General features: G+C 36.2%; 1 protein-coding gene across 2 annotated transcripts in view; it reads right to left on the bottom strand.

Moving 5' to 3' along the window:
- Cul2 (cullin 2) overlaps positions 1-16322 on the bottom strand; it is a 427362-nt gene that overhangs the window by 345169 nt on the left and 65871 nt on the right. Inside the window, exons 3-4 of one of the 2 annotated variants that reach the window (XM_090403159.1) lie at positions 13051-13131; positions 2002-2129 (exon numbers count right to left, since the gene is read on the bottom strand). In XM_090403159.1, the coding sequence (XP_090259285.1) occupies positions 2002-2117 (116 nt within the window). In that variant the 5' untranslated portion in view covers positions 2118-2129; positions 13051-13131. Of the gene's footprint in view, positions 1-2001; positions 2130-13050; positions 13132-16322 lie in introns of those variants that run through there. The other variant, XM_090403160.1, reaches the window with a different exon arrangement.

The raw sequence follows: 16322 nt of genomic DNA, 5'->3' as shown, positions 1-16322 counted from the left end.
TACATGTTTTGCCAATCTTTTTCTATTGGTATCCTCAGGGAATACAAACTAGTAAGCTAAAACGAAGGTTACAGACTAGGTTATACCTGATAATTCTAATTCATACAAAAAATTGGTATTGTGCATGACAATGTGCGTGTCTCGTTAACGTGATTTATTCATTATGGCTCATTACGTAATTGTTATGAAAGTTCATTTCTTTGATGGTTAATGATCTGATAAAAGTTTTCCAAATTTCTGGTAAAATTAGACCTTGATTCTTGTTTAGGTTTTCAGTTTTACGGGCGACTGTAGCTGCCTCTTTAAAGGTTCTTGAATGGTAGTTATCTTCTATGTATGGCATAAGGCTCTTATCCCACTCAATATGATGGTTAGTAGAGGCAAAGTGGCATGAAAGGCCTGAAATGTCTTATCTGTTATTTCTGACATATCCTATGTGTTCTTTCTTTCTCGTTTCAAAGCTTCTAGAGGTCTGACCTACGTAACTAATACCACATGAGCAAGGTATATTATATACTCCAGAGTACTTGTAGAATGGGTGAGGATCTTTCGGTGATCTTAAAAATTTCCGAATAGTGTTCATTGGTTTGAATGCCACTTTGATCTTATGTGGTTTTAAAAGGTTAGCTAATTTTTTTGGAAAGGTTGCTGACAAAAGGAATTGTACTGATGTATTGGACGTCATCACGTTGTTGATGTGGTATATCAGTAAAGAGAATCTTGTTATAGAGTCTTTTTGGGTAACCATTTAAAAAAAGGTTCTCTGGATATTGTGGTTAATTCCGTTAGTAGGTCATCCTTGTCTGTCGTATACTGTATAGCTCTTTTCTTGAGACTATGGATAATGCTATGTGATGAGCTGAGTTGAAATGGAGGTAACGTCCAGTATTTGTAGGTTTTCTGTATACAGATAGGTTGATACTATTATTGGATTATTTCTTTATTAAAATGTCAAGGAATGGCAGTTTTTTTATCTTTTTCCATTTCTAATGTGAATTTGATGGTATTGTGGAAACTATTGATTTGGTTGAGGTAATTCATTAGTTCTTCTTTCGTATGATCCCAAATGATAAAGATGTCATCTACATAACTGTACCAAATTTTCGGTTTTGGAATGATCTGGGTTAAGATTTTTTTCTCTAGATCTTCCATGAATAAGTCAACACAAGCAGGTGATAGGGGGCTGCCCATAGCTAATCCAGTGAGTTGTTTGTAGATCGTTTTTTGCCGAATAAAATAGTTAGAAGTTAAACAGTGATTGAAGTGATGTTTTTTGGGAACAAGTTGTCTAAGATGTTGATGACTTCAAACACTGGAATGTTAGTAAACAGAGATGTAATGTCCAGGCTTGCTAGCATATCCTCTTCAAAAATAGGGATGTTTTTTATTTTATCTATAAAATGTTTTGAGTCTTTAATATAAGTATCAGAGACGTGAATGTGTTGTTGTAAAATCTTCGCAAGATACTTTGACAGTTGGTAAGTGGGAGAATAGATTCCATCAACTATTGGACGTAATGGTATACCTTCTTTATGAATTTTTGGAAGGCCATACAATCTAGGAGTAAGTGGGTGCATAGATTTTAGTTTTTTTATATATTTTCTATAATAAATAAAAATTAAAAAATAAAAATAACCTATAATAAAGAAAAATTGTTAACATTAAAAACTTATATGAACACAGAACAAACTGGCATCACATGCAACTATACAAGCAGTAAAAATATATATAAATAAAAAATGCCAATGCCAATTGCATACACTAGTACTAAAAAAAAGAAAAAAAGAAAAAGCACTAATACAGCCAACTCTCAATATGGCAAACCTGTAGAGAATGCAGGAATAGTTTCTTACAGGGAATGGTTTGCTATAGTGAATTTCTTTCAGCATATAATAGTACTTATGAGACTTTGGTTGGAGGCTTTTCAGGATTCTGTGATAATGATATTTGCTATAATGAGAGTTGGCTATACATCATACTCTGGTGAAGTAAGGATATGTAAAACGATCATTCCAAACAGGTCGTGGTACATTGCCAAGAGTAATAACTCCTTCTACAGTCTCCTTTAATTGTGACCATATTTCATCAAAGTCAACTCTCTTTGGCTTCAGAGACATGACAGGTAAAATCTATTTAAAAAAAAAAAATACTAGTTGTAAATATATATATTAACAACAGTAGACAAATATTAAATAAAATCTGCTTGTTAACATTCCACAAAAATGCTGTGCTTCATAAATACTCAATATATTCCCATAAAATATTATGAATTTTATATAACTATTATAGTAGCTTTTTTTTAAAATAAATCTGTAAGATGGGCTACTTTTTCAAGAATAAAGTTTATATATATAACTAAAAAAAGATTTCCAGGATTTGATCTATCCTCATCAGACACTATTTTAATACTTAAATTTTCATATGTTTAAAACTGGATATCAACAGGCATAGCATGGTATAAAGTCTGAATCTCCATAGCAAACCCAGATCTACAGAAGAGACATATTACACGAGACCTGAGAATATACATTTCTAACTGTTCAGAAAGATAGCATGGTATAAAGCCTGAATCTCCATACCAAACCAGATCTGCCAGACTGTGAAGAGACATACTACACGAGACCTGGGAATATACATTTCTAACTGTTCAGAAAGATACAGAACTACTCAAAGCTTAAAAGAACTAATTTTCAACATGCTTACTCAAACATTTTAGGGTACTTTAAACAGCATATACAGTTCAGAACTATATATTAAATATTTACATTGCCGTATTAATATTTTTTTGTTGTTATAATTTAATGACATGTCAATATTTGGCGAGGTTTTTTTTTTATTGTGTGTTTATCCATAATGTGTGTATATTTTTGTAACATTTTTTTTTGTCTCCATCAGATTGGCTTCTGCCAGCTTACTATCATCTGGTGTATTGCTTGTTTAGGTCATATAAGAATTATATTTACTCCTGAAGGTGACCTTGATACAAGCATTGAGAAATTAATAAATTTTTTATTTTTCTAAAACAGTAATTTATACAGATTTACCAATTTGCTATTCTCTTACAGATAAGTATACGACTTGGTTGGATAAGTATACGACAATGATTAAAAATAGTTAATGTTCATAATTATCAATTGAACATTTTGATATTTTTCCTATTTATTATGAATTGCCAAACTTTTAATGATTAAAATATTACTGCTAAGTAAGATAAGAGAAATGGTGAAAATTCTGTGTTAAATAAAAATTTTACGTCATGTTTCATGACCATTTTTAATGTATATTTATGGTTAAAAGAGAACAGAACAATTAAAAATCAAAGAGTATGTGTTATAATTGCAAAATGTTACAAACATGAGGATAACTATCTATAATGCCAAATCCAAATAAGGAGTAATCAGTGTGGGGAGAGAGAGAGAGAGAATTAACTAAAATAGTGAGGTGTATTTGGTAAGAGATTACTTCCAAAAACAGCGAAAGTTTGAGGCATTCTTATTGAAACTATGATGGTGAAACTCACCACAAACTAAATTCAAATAAGAGCCTCAGTTTTTTATTTGATCTTTCTAATATAAAACTGCTTTTAGGCAAAAAGTCTTTTTCCAATGGACCTGGTACCTGAAAGATGTAACAAAATTCCCAAGATGTGATTTTTCAGGCTTGTAAAAAACAATCCTGGTGCTCTTCTAAGCATACCATATCCAATCTACCAGCCTGCCAATAGGAAACAACAAATGGGCATGGAACACAATGCATTCTTAGAACAGAGGAAAGAGTTGACCTTTCAAATAGTGCTAAGAGAAACCTAGAACTGTACAGAATAACCCTTGATGTAAGAACCATAGAAATGGCCTCTTGAGGAGAATGAGGAAGAAACCATGGTTGTTTATTATCACAGAAATGAAATCAAGATGTAGTGTCATTACAGGTAAATGCAGAAATTCAGCATATCATCAAGGTTTTTGACATTACTACACTTTTGGGAAGGATAATGATGGGAAGTAACATCAACATATCTCCCTGTGCTGGTTTTCTTTTTGCAGATATGCAGACCTCCATTAGGCTTTCATAGGATACTCTGCTTTAGGTGTTGTGATTTTGGGATCAGTTTTACTTCTGATGCTCTAGTTTTTCCCTCTAAAACATCGAGCCCTGCTCCAAAAAACAGGAAGACTTGATCTCACTTCTATTTTTTGATAATGGTGTTTGGTTCACTTATTACAGAGTAAGAAGTTGAGTTCATGCTTCTGATATCCTAGATGAACTTAATGTCTCCAGCAGAAGGCTGATGATAATACTAATAATAATATGCAATAGAAAGACAAACTTTGAAAATAGCTACCTGTTCCACTCACTCATCTCTTACAAGTAAAAATATCAACTGCATTCTGATTAAATGGAGAAGGCTGAATCCAAGTTTCATGTTTGGTCTGTAGAGCAGGGTTTCTGAATTATGTAAAAATAAATAAAAAATTGATATAAACAGAAACAAAAATGCTTAGCCCACTCATGGTACAAAATGTACTATAGGTTTGCAGATAATCTTTCATGGATGGGAGCAACGTAAAAATATAAAAAATAATGTGACATGGTGAGTTGTCATGTGCACAAAAAAGCTTGGTTAATTTATTGGTGCAAGAACAGCAAAGGTCATAATGTGCCATAGCAAAGGTTACAGCATTACATAAACAGTCAAAGAAAAACAACAACTTCCTCTCTTCTCTTTCTATGTCGACTAGAATGCCAATGCTTAATTTCAGGCTTAATATCATAATTTGTTTGTCAATGCTTCCTGTCATGATGACTGCCATTGAGCAATTAGCTTTGATCTTATAAACTGTCTGAAGTCTGTATATGGTAGGGTCAAGTATGTGGAGAAAGTATGGGCTGATCTCACAGCTACTTAATTCCAATGTGGCTGGAAATCCAGCACAACTGATGTAACACCTCATACAGCACTGGATGTAAATTATACATAGGAGAGAAGATAGCCTGTAAAGAGCTGAATGAATCTGTAAAAATTACACACTTTGGGTAGCAGTTTTCTTTTATTTCTTTATTTCGTTTATTTTATTTTGTTTTCTTCAACGAGTGCAAACTGAATGGCATGCAACTCTGCTACATAATTACTGCAATCAGATAGTAAAGTCAGGAAACAATAGCACAGGTATCAGTTCTTGAGCAATCAGTATAGATGGGCAAGAAATCTTCTGTCAAAGAAGAGTCCCAAGAACTTGGCTTCTCTAGCTACTGGAATAAACACTTTGTCTCCATAGTTCAGGATCTGAGTGAAGAGTACATTTCAACTGAAGTGTACACAGACACTTTTTTTCTGCTGAAAACCTAAACCCATTACAAAGAGCCCAAAAGAAATATGATCAACTGCTTGCTGAAGTTGTCTTTCAATTATCTTTGTGCTATGAGAATGACAGTAAATTGTGAAGTCATCAATATACAGAATATTGTCTATAGTGGGATAAGCTGTTCAATGATTGAGCTAACTTTGATAAAAAATTGTCACACTTAAGACAGAGACTTAGGGAGCACCCTGTTCTTGATGATATGGCTGAGAGAGAGAGTGTACTTCCAACTCTGACTGTAAAAGATTGCCTGGAGAGAAAGTTTTCAATAAATACAGGAAGATGTCCTCTGAGACCCAGGTTATAGAGGTCTTTTAATATGCTATATCTCCAAGCTGTGACAAGCTTTTTCCATGTCAAAGAAAACTGAAACCAAATGTTCTTGCTTCTCTTATACAAATTTCTAAACAAACCAAATGGTCTAAAGTTGAACGATGTCTACGGAAGCTATACTGTGTGTTGAGAGAAGATCGCTGCTTTCTAAATACCAGAAGTCTGGCATTAACCATTTTCTCTAACATCTTACCAAGATAACTGGTCATAGCAACAGATCAATAATTATTTGCTTGTGTTGGATCCTTTCCTGGTTTTGGGATAGCAATGACAACTGATTTATGCCAAGAATCTGGAAGCTCTTCCTCTGCAAGTATTCTAATGTATATTAAGAGAAGGAGATCCATAGAAGAATGATGGTAGACGTTTATCATTTCATAATGAATGTCATCAGACCCTACTGCACTATGGTGAGAAGTAAAACAGCTCTTTTTAGTTCCTCCTTAACAAATTGCTTATTGTATGGCACAAGTCCACTGGTAGAAATATTTAGCCTTTGTTTCTCTTGTTGCTCTTTCAGTATTCAAAATTCAGGAGGATATAAAGCTGTTGCTGGGATTCTGGAAAACTTTTCTCCCAAAGAATCTGCAATAATTTTGGGATCAGCAATAACACTTCCATTATGGTCTAAGGTAGAAAAATGGTGTGTTCTATATCTACCTTCCATTTTCCAGATTTTATCCCATATAATTTTTGCACTGGTCATTTTATTAATTGATGAGGTAAATTAGATCCATGATTGCTTTCGACTCTGATGTCTCACATAATGTGCTTTGGCCCGAGCACACTTAAAAGCTATTAAGTTTGATGTGGTGGGGTATCTATGAAATATACCCCATGCTCTGTGTTGAGTTTTTTTGGTTGTCTGGCATTCTGGGTTACACCAAGACTTTGGATAGAGTAGAAATTGAGATGATGATCTCAGGATGGAGGCCACTGCTGTCTGGAATGCACTCTGTTATATGCTTTACTGCTTCATTGACACGTGTTTGACTGATGGCATCAGCATTAAATTTTGCAAGATGAGAAAAAGTGTTCCAGTAAAGACATTGTGCAAAGAACAGAATGATCACTTCAATATATATTCACTTTGACATTCCACATGAGCTGTGGAAGGCAAGCAGATTGTAAGAGTGATTGCAGAATACGAATGGGGAGGCATATGGAGTTTATTATTCAAAAGGAAGAGGTCATTATTGTCAAGGATTCTTTCAATAATTCGACCTCATCTATTTGCGTTAGTGCTACTCCACAGTATTGTGACCATCAAGGTCACCATCAGAAGTATCAGTTGAGGTGTTGCAGGATAAAGTTATCAAGATAGATTTCATTTAACTCAGCACTTGGTGGTACATAAATTGGACCTACTGTAATAAGAAATCCCATGGATAGGCAAATTGCTACTGCTTCTAGAGCAGTATTAAGTTGGGCATGACAAAAAAGGAGTATGACTGTCCACTAGGATAGCTACTCTTCCATGAGCAGGACCACCTCCAGTTCTGTCCTTGCATACAACAGTGAAATTCCTTAAGGTAGGGTCCTCATCGGGTCTTAAGTATAGGACACATACTTAATACATACAGAAATAGAAAGGTTTGTGTTTCTGCAATCTTGATATCAATGACATTCTGGTGAAACCCACAACAGTTCCAGTGTAAAAGTTTTCCTGTCATTCTGGCTTTACATACTTCTCTGGTTTTCAGGAGTTACCTCTGTCACGTTTATATTTATCAATTGTTTTTGGGAAGTATGAACGGCCAGTATCCATCTCTTCTTCTTGTAAAATATTCAATATGTGGTAGACTCAGTTGGCAAGTTTAATTTACTTTCAGTGGATGCCAAAGTATCCATTTTTTTTCCTCCTTTTGGGGGATGTCTGGTGGTTTATCTTTAAGTGATATCTTTGCCATAATTTTTTTGACAAGTTTGTTCTCATCGAATGGAATGATTTTTGGAGTTGTCTCCAGAGTTAGACCACAGGTCATGCGACTGATGCACTCAACAGAGAAGCACTTGCAATCAGAAACTTCAGGTATGGTGAAATAGACATACGAGTGATTTGTTGTTGATATTTCCATAATCGTTACCTTCTCAGCATACAAGGATCTCAGAACAGGTGTGGTGGTGGTGGCTAGCTTTCTTTTTGCATCCTGAGAGATATGATATATTTTGTTCTGTTTTAATTTTGTGTATTTCTCTTTTTCATTTTTCCACTTCTGACATGTACAAGAGTATGTTACATGATCTCCCTGACAGTTGACACATTTTTTTTTTTTTTTTTTTTTTTTGCAGAGCAAGATATGTTATCATGCTCTTTACTATCTCAGGCACAGGTGGTAGAGCCACAACAGGTAGTTTGGGAATGCCAATATTTTTGACATTTAAATCATCTTAGAGGATTAAGGACGTACACTAACAGAACAGCTGAAATACCCTGCTGATGTCAGAGGCTTATACCTAAGCCTCCGACATCTGTAAAAATATATATGTAAACATCCCTCCTCATCAGAAACATCAAGGAGATCCCATTCTGATATCTTTACGAGATGTTACTGCAAGCGGTATTCCGCCCGCTGATGTTGCTCCCAGTAGTTTCAAGGAATGTTGCTGACGCAATGTTTCCATAAGGATATCACAATAACGTATTTTCTTAACAGTTTTGAGAAGTCCTGCCAGTCTTAAACTCTTTTGAATAAGGAAAGATGACATTTTTCCTATTCGGCTTTCACCTGTTGGATGGATGATCAAAAAAAAATACATTTATACAAGTATCATTATCTTTTGTTTCTTTCTTCTGTTACCAAATGCTGTATCTACAATATCAGTACTTGGTTGGGACTTTGTTACGTCTCAAATGTTATTCCCCAAAAAATATTTGAGAATGAATTCATGCTCAAGGAGTTTTTAGTTAGGTTACCCACCAAACAGCCACATATTAATGCTCACTGATTAGCAAGCAATGACTGCACCCAGGAGTAGACGGCATAGCTACTCCAGAGGCTATACCAGCACTACAGCAAGCCTCAGATCCCAACCCAAGACCATGGGATGAGAAACTTAGTGCAACACCACTGACCCTTGCAGGCTAGCCCACTAACCAAATGATCCTGGATGAGCCATCCAGGACCATCCATCTTGCTGAAGCAGAGATCAAAGTAGTGCAAGCCTAACAGGATCACCCCCCCCCTTTCCGGATGTTAATGGATCATACCGCACCCAGCAAACATGACAGCTGGTCATTGGTGCTCTGGAAGAAAGGATAGTAAAAAAAGACTCAGGAGAAATGGAGCAAAGAATATGGGAAGAAAAGTAAAGAAAAAGAGGAAGAATGAAAAGAGCCAATACCATTACTGGGATGTCCTCTCCACCATGAACAGATGCCCCAAATGGAGGGGGCACAAAAAAAAAGTGTCAGAGATGATAGTGACAGTAGTGTAAAAGAAGTAAAAGTGCGATTACAAAAGGTCATATAAAAGCAAGAAAACAAAAGAGATTAGAATGTCAGAAATTCAAGGCTTAATGAGTACTTTAAAACACCACAGAAGACAGACTAGTAAAGCACTTGGCAAATAGCAGGAAAAGTAAGTAAGGAAACAAATCACATGAGGGAATGGAAGGTACAGAAAGGCAAAAATGGATCAAAAAGGATGGAGTGACATACCATGATTCCATAATTAGGACATGCTGGACAAATAAGCAATGAAAGCATATTTCCTGGAAGTGATGTGACCAAGGCTACGTGTAAGCAAGCCAAATTAGGGAATGACACAAGAGATTAGTATTATACTCGAGAAGTATAAAAGAACTGGTGAATGAAGAGCAAAATAGATGAGACTATGAATGTTAGAATAATATAACAAATGTGGGCTGAGAGAGAGAGAGAGAGAGAGAGAGAGAGAGAGAAATGATCAGTAATAATTTGTTGAGTGTGATCAATTTTTGCCCTAGCTTTATTCCACCTGTTCACAAGTGATGTCCCTCTAGCAGCTAGTTGAAAGTTTATCTATCCTGATGACATTGCTAATGCCACCAAAGACAGCATCTTCCAAGGTCTTGAGGAAACAGTGAGCAAGATCTGAGCTCACTACAGAATTAATTTGAAAACTGGGGACCATCTCTTAATCCCAGAAAAATTGTTGTTTCTGCTTTCCACCTAAATAAACACAAGGCTCACAGAAAACTAAACTTCTGCAACATGTCTCTAAACCATGAAAGCAACCCTTGTTTACCTTGTCATCACACTCGACCATAGTCTAACGTACCAAAAACGTTTGGGAAAAAAACTAAGCTAAAGATATCTACCAGCAACATCATAAAAAAGCTGACAGGCACAACTTGAGGTTGTAATGCCTTGACTCTTAGAACAGCAGCCCTGAGTTTGGTCATACCTGTTGCAGAGTATTGTTCACCAGTTTTGAGCCAAAGTTACCACATAGCTCTCATGGACATACGGCTTAAGATAATGAGAATCATCTCTGGTACCTTACGATCTACTCCTCTCCAATGGTTACCCATTCTTTCCCACATCAAGGTCACCATCAGAAGTATTAGTTGAGGTGTTGCAGGATAAAGTTATCAAGATAGATTTCATTTAACTCAGCACTTGGTGGTACATAAATTGGACCTACTGTAATAAGAAATCCCATGGATAGGCAAATTGCTACTGCTTCTAGAGCAGTATTAAGTTGGGCATGACAAAAAAGGAGTATGACTGTCCACTAGGATAGCTATTCTTCCATGAGCAGGACCACCTCCAGTTCTGTCCTTGTGTACAACAGTGAAATTCCTTAAGGTAGGGTCCTCAATGGGTCTTAAGTATGTGTCCTCACTCCTCCATGCTTTGGAAGAGAAGAAGCTACCATCAAAGAAATAAAGAAAATCAGAAATAACATCTACTTTCTTATACATCAAGATCTCTCCACCTCCAGCTCGTCATCTTACTTCCAGATCTCCCATGCAGCTAGTGGAAGTACCAGATGATGGCCCCAGGACTGGTAAAGACACTGGAATAAACTTCAAACAAGTACCTAGATCTGTAATCAGGTACTAAGAACTCAGCTAAACAGATTTAGGCCAGACAAGGTTGATGTGCCACTTATTACATCTGTGGGGAATTTCACAGTTACCTTTTTTTGTGTGTGGTGCTGTGCAGACTATGCATCATATCACTGATGACTGCCCCACATTTTCCTTTCTAGAGACCTCAGGAACTTGCATTTACACCCAGATAGTGCCATCAAATAGTTAACTCAAATACTATAGTTTTGCTCATTAATTTCTTGTATTTTACCCATACGCTAAATATATTCATTGGGTATACTGTGTAGGAGAAACTGTACATTATTGATGTAATGGGGTAGTGATGATGGTTGAAAGGATTTGTACTTCCAACATGACACCAAACCCATGTGAATGAGTTTGATGTGCAAGCCGTCATGTTCAACTGACATCTATCTAACAGCATGGAAGCAAGCCTTTATCTATCCTGTTCCTAAAAAGGAAGATAAAACTTAGACATCAAAACTGGCTTTCCATTGTCCTCATCTCACTGCTCTCAAAAGTAATGAAGGTTATTAATGGCCAGCTTCTTCACTACTTAGAGACCCACTGGTTAATTAGTAATCACCAGTATGGATTCTGCCACTCTCATTCTATGGCTAACCTTTTGCTAATGTTACTCGCCTTAGGACACGGTACATGCAAAAGTTTGTAGAAACATTCCTGCTTTCTCCTAATATTTCTATGGATTTGATTGTGTATGGCAGAGAGGTCTTCTTACCAAGCTACCATCTTATGATCTCCCTCCTACCAAGTTGAAGACTCATCAGTCCAGTGAGTGTTCTTTATTCTTGATGAATCCAGTTCTTTATACTAGGAGCATGAAGAATAAAGGCAAGGAGTTCTTAGTGTTGGAAGTGTAGTGAAACCAAAAACTATAGGCATCTGAAAGACCTGGAAAATAGAACAGGAAGGAAGGAATACAGTGATGGGTTCACTGTATTCAGAGAAGACAGAAAGGATGGAGATACTTCAATGTTTGAAGAACAATTAAAATTAACCAGAGTAGAAATCACCAATGGTGATAATACATGGAAGAGTTTAACAGGACAAAATACACATTGCATGCTGCTATAGGCCAGGGTTCTGAACACAACTATGAAACTTATAAGAGTATTGTCATCAGCAATACCAAAGATATTTGAGGTTAGAGGTCATTGATATATATATATATAGAAATAAAAAAGAAAATGAGGACAGCACAGAGTCCTGGGAGTATACTCCAGCATTAATGGAAAAATCTAATGAGAGGAAACTATCCACCATAAGACACAATGAACGATAGAGAGGAAACTAGCAATCCAGTCACAACTGGTAGGAAGGAGATCATAAGATGGTAGCATTGTAAGAAGACCTCTCTGCCATACACAATCAAATCCATGGAAATATTAGGAGTAAGCAGGTATGTTTCTACAAACTGAACGATAGAGAGGAAACTAGCAATCCAGTCACAACTGGTAGGAGGGAAATCATAAGATGGTAGCTTGGTAAGAAGACCTCTGTGCCATACACAATCAAATCCATGGAAATATTAGGAGTAAGCAGGTATGTTTCTACAAACTTTCGCATGGCCTGTGTCCTAAGGCGAGTAACATTAGTAAAAGGTTAGCAGTAGAATGAGAGTGGGAGTCTCTAAGTAGTGAAGAAGATGGCCATTAATAACCTTCATTACTTTTGATAGCAGGGAGATGAGGACAATGGGAAGCCAGTTTGATATCTGAGTTTTATATTCCTTTTTAGGGACAGGATGGATAAAGGCTTGCTTCCATGCTGTTGGGTCTCCTGTGATGAGTGTTTGGACTCCATAGAGGTACCCATATAATAATAATTTGAGTAGAAATTTTCTGATCTTTTCACAGTGACCAAGCCTAATCACAAACAACCAATGTCAGTAGTTTAACACTTTAAAGTCTTTCTAATTAGGACTAGTATGGTAGAATTATTCTTAGGGCTTCCTTTGTGCACTCATTTTTAAAAATAAAGCACAGATATCAACTGGACAATAATGTGCCCAGTTGAAAGAATACTGAACTAGAACCACGATTTAATAATACAACCAGTTGCATTTCTCTTATGATGTAAGCTGCCACTGACTTGGGTGCATCAAGTTACTTTCAAATGCAATACCATGATACTAATTTAATTAATCTTCAAATTAAAAAAAAAAAAAAGTTTGACACTCACACAAATCAATTTCAAATTTTTCTTTGAAATTTCCCAATAAATTCAGTTAAGTCAGAGCCATTTAACAAAAAAGGTCACTTTATATATTTATTAAAAAATGCAATCAAAACATTACCTATCAGTAGTCAATGAAGTTTATAATAGCCTGTGTCATTCTATATCAAAAGCTAAGCAAATTCATGACCTCAAATTCAATCTGAAAAATAAAATATATTCATTTAGTATCTAAAATTAAGGTTTTGCTTTTAGAAGAGAAATCACACTTTAATTTTACCTGAAACATAACTAATATTAAAGTTCATAAACATTACTTGTTCAGGTTTATTTTAAGACACTTATCAAAATTTAGTTACCATCTAAGTTATTTCTGCCAATTTACAACTTCATAGACCTGGAATGTAAATATGAACTTTTATGTTTAATTCTGAAGAAATGCAAATTAGTTTTCAACCTAGATCAGTGGTTTGCAAGTAATTGGACACCTGCCAACAGTATCAAAATTTCATGAGGAAGGGGGGGGGGATCCTGATATCCAACAGCTCTCTTTTTAAAACATAGTGTTCTATCCTATACACTGACTAGAATCTAAAAGTTAATAAAATTAAAGTAAATATTTCTTCCTAAATTTACCAATGCTTTGTTTTTAGTCTTATTTCTATTTCATTTACAATATGCAAATAAAATTACTAGGTTTGTGGATGATAAAGCCTATGATGCTAGTCTGCAGAAGAAGCCTTTATATATTAAATTCTAGCCACCAACTGAAGGAGTATTTTCTAGAGGAGCCCCCCCCCCTGGAGAGAGTGCAAAGGAGAGTGTTAACAATGATATTAGGATTATGGAATACTGATTACGAAGGCAGACTGAGAATTTGTAGACTGTAAAAACTAGGAACCAGGAGAAAGAGGGGGTAATATGATTGAGACTTACAAACTTCGGAAAGGGTCATACAGGATTTCAATTAATCAAATTTTTCAATTTATGGAGAGTGGGGAAAGGACCAAAGGGCAACCTTGGAAGCTGAAAATGATTGCTGCTTAGAAGAGGGTGTGGGCTATATTTTTCTCTCAGAGTGGTGCGTGATTGGAATGGATTGCCAATGGATGTTGTGTGTGTGCAAGCAGTGTGAATGAATTCAAGAATAAGTATGATAGCTGGTGCGTGTAGTATGTGGCCTCCCCTCACGATTCCCTGACTCCCTTGAGGTCTCTCTTAAATGATAATACTAATAATAAATACTTAAAACTTTTTTCCAGCATGCCCCGAATACCTAGCACAGGATCCAGTGGGGGGAAAGTCACCTTACTCCACCAAAGCAAATTTAAGTTCGAGAGGATTTTCTTCGAATCTGCTACAGCTCTTACCAACTATCCCATCCTTAACAAACTGCCCCTCATATGGGGAACCCTCCTGCAGACAGTCAAATGGTGGCATAATTATAGGACTGTAGGTCTTCCTGTATCTCTTCAGTTTTCATCTTTGTTACTGCATGTGTTTAATACATGTGTATTAATCCCTGAAGATACTGATTTAACTTCATCAAAATATAGGAAGTAATTAAATAAATATTTTTAGTCATTCAATCCTATGTTGTTAATTTTCTTAAACAATATATGAAGTTTGGTAAAATGATAAATAATTGAAAGTGATGGAAGAAATTATAAGATGGTAAACTGGACAGATAACAGGGAGGTAGTTTTCAATATACAATAAGGAGGAAAGAGTGAGGTGTGTGGGGGGGGTCATCTCTGGAAGTTTAGTAATGGAGTATATTTTTCAGATGGTGAAAGAATGTGAAATATGTTGCCAAAATGAAATGTTCAGTTAATAAAAATAATTTAGAAGTCCAGATGATACTGAAAAGAAAGGAACTTCCTGCAATGAGTTCTGAAACTCAGTAACCAAGTAAGAATCACACGTTTACTGTTATTCATATATATTCATATATATATACAGGGTGTTCGGGATAAATTTGACAGTTTCGTAAGGAAAAAGAAAATCTTCTTTGTATCTATTAAATTTAATGAATTGACAAAAAACATTACAGGCAGAGTTAATTACAATACTATCAACAAGATTTACTCAAAATAACCACCATTAGCATCGATCACAGCTTCAATTCTGCTTCGGAACCTCGAACAAGCTGATGCTACAGTCTCCCTGGGAAGGGCCGCAAAAACTGTTTTAATTTTATCCATTAACTGGGCTTTTGTATTACTGGAAGTGCGATTGGTGTCTTTTTCAACTGCGCCCCATACAAAATAATCCATGGGGTTAAGGTCTGGGGAGTTTGGAGGCCAAACATTTGGACTGGTGAAGTCGTAGAAATTTTCAGACAACCATTTTTGACTTTTCCCAGAGGTGTGGCAAGGGGCCGAATCCTGCTGCCATACATACGGCCTACCATTGGCTACCCTTGTTATCCAGGGCTTGACTACAGTTAGCAACTCCACGAACAAAGCCCGAATTCCAATGCCAGGGTTCTTCAACACCTGTTCCTGCAGATTTGCGAGGAATTCTGCTGTACGAACGCAATCAGATCGTCTGCTAGGGATCTTTCTTCTTGCTACATCCTCGTAGTCACCATTGCAAGTCTCTAGTTCATGCCTGATTGTTTTTACTGTATTCAGGGAGCATTGGGCAGCAGTCGTAATATCCTTATTTTGATGGCGGGCACGAATCATCATGATACAAGTTATTCTCTTCCATGATTCAGGTGGGTTCCAGCTATCCATCCTTTCTGACATCTTGTATGTGAATGAAGAAGGGTCCAAACTTTTAAATGAAGAGAAGTGTGTGTTAATACATGTAACTTACGGAAAAATATAATTAATTATAAATATGTCAAATTTATCCCGAACACCCTGTATATATACAGGGTGTTCGGGATAAATTTGACAGTTTCGTAAGGAAAAAGAAAATCTTCTTTGTATCTATTAAATTTAATGAATTGACAAAAAAACATTACAGGCAGAGTTAATTACAATACTATCAACAAGATTTACTCAAAATAACCACCATTAGCATCGATCACAGCTTCAATTCTGCTTCGGAACCTCGAACAAGCTGATGCTACAGTCTCCCTGGGAAGGGCCGCAAAAACTGTTTTAATTTTATCCATTAACTGGGCTTTTGTATTACTGGAAGTGCGATTGGTGTCTTTTTCAACTGCGCCCCATACAAAATAATCCATGGGGTTAAGGTCTGGGGAGTTTGGAGGCCAAACATTTGGACTGGTGAAGTCGTAGAAATTTTCAGACAACCATTTTTGACTTTTCCCAGAGGTGTGGCAAGGGGCCGAATCCTGCTGCCATACATACGGCCTACCATTGGCTACCCTTGTTATCCAGGGCTTGACTACAGTTAGCAACTCCACGAACAAAGCCC

The sequence above is a fragment of the Typopeltis vanoorti genome, chromosome 13 (assembly GCF_054136105.1).
Source record: "Typopeltis vanoorti isolate ZY-2024b chromosome 13, IOZ_Tvanoo_1.0, whole genome shotgun sequence".
In the NCBI taxonomy this organism is placed as follows: Eukaryota; Metazoa; Arthropoda; class Arachnida; order Uropygi; family Thelyphonidae; genus Typopeltis; species Typopeltis vanoorti.
This window is presented reverse-complemented; position numbering and strand designations above follow the sequence as displayed.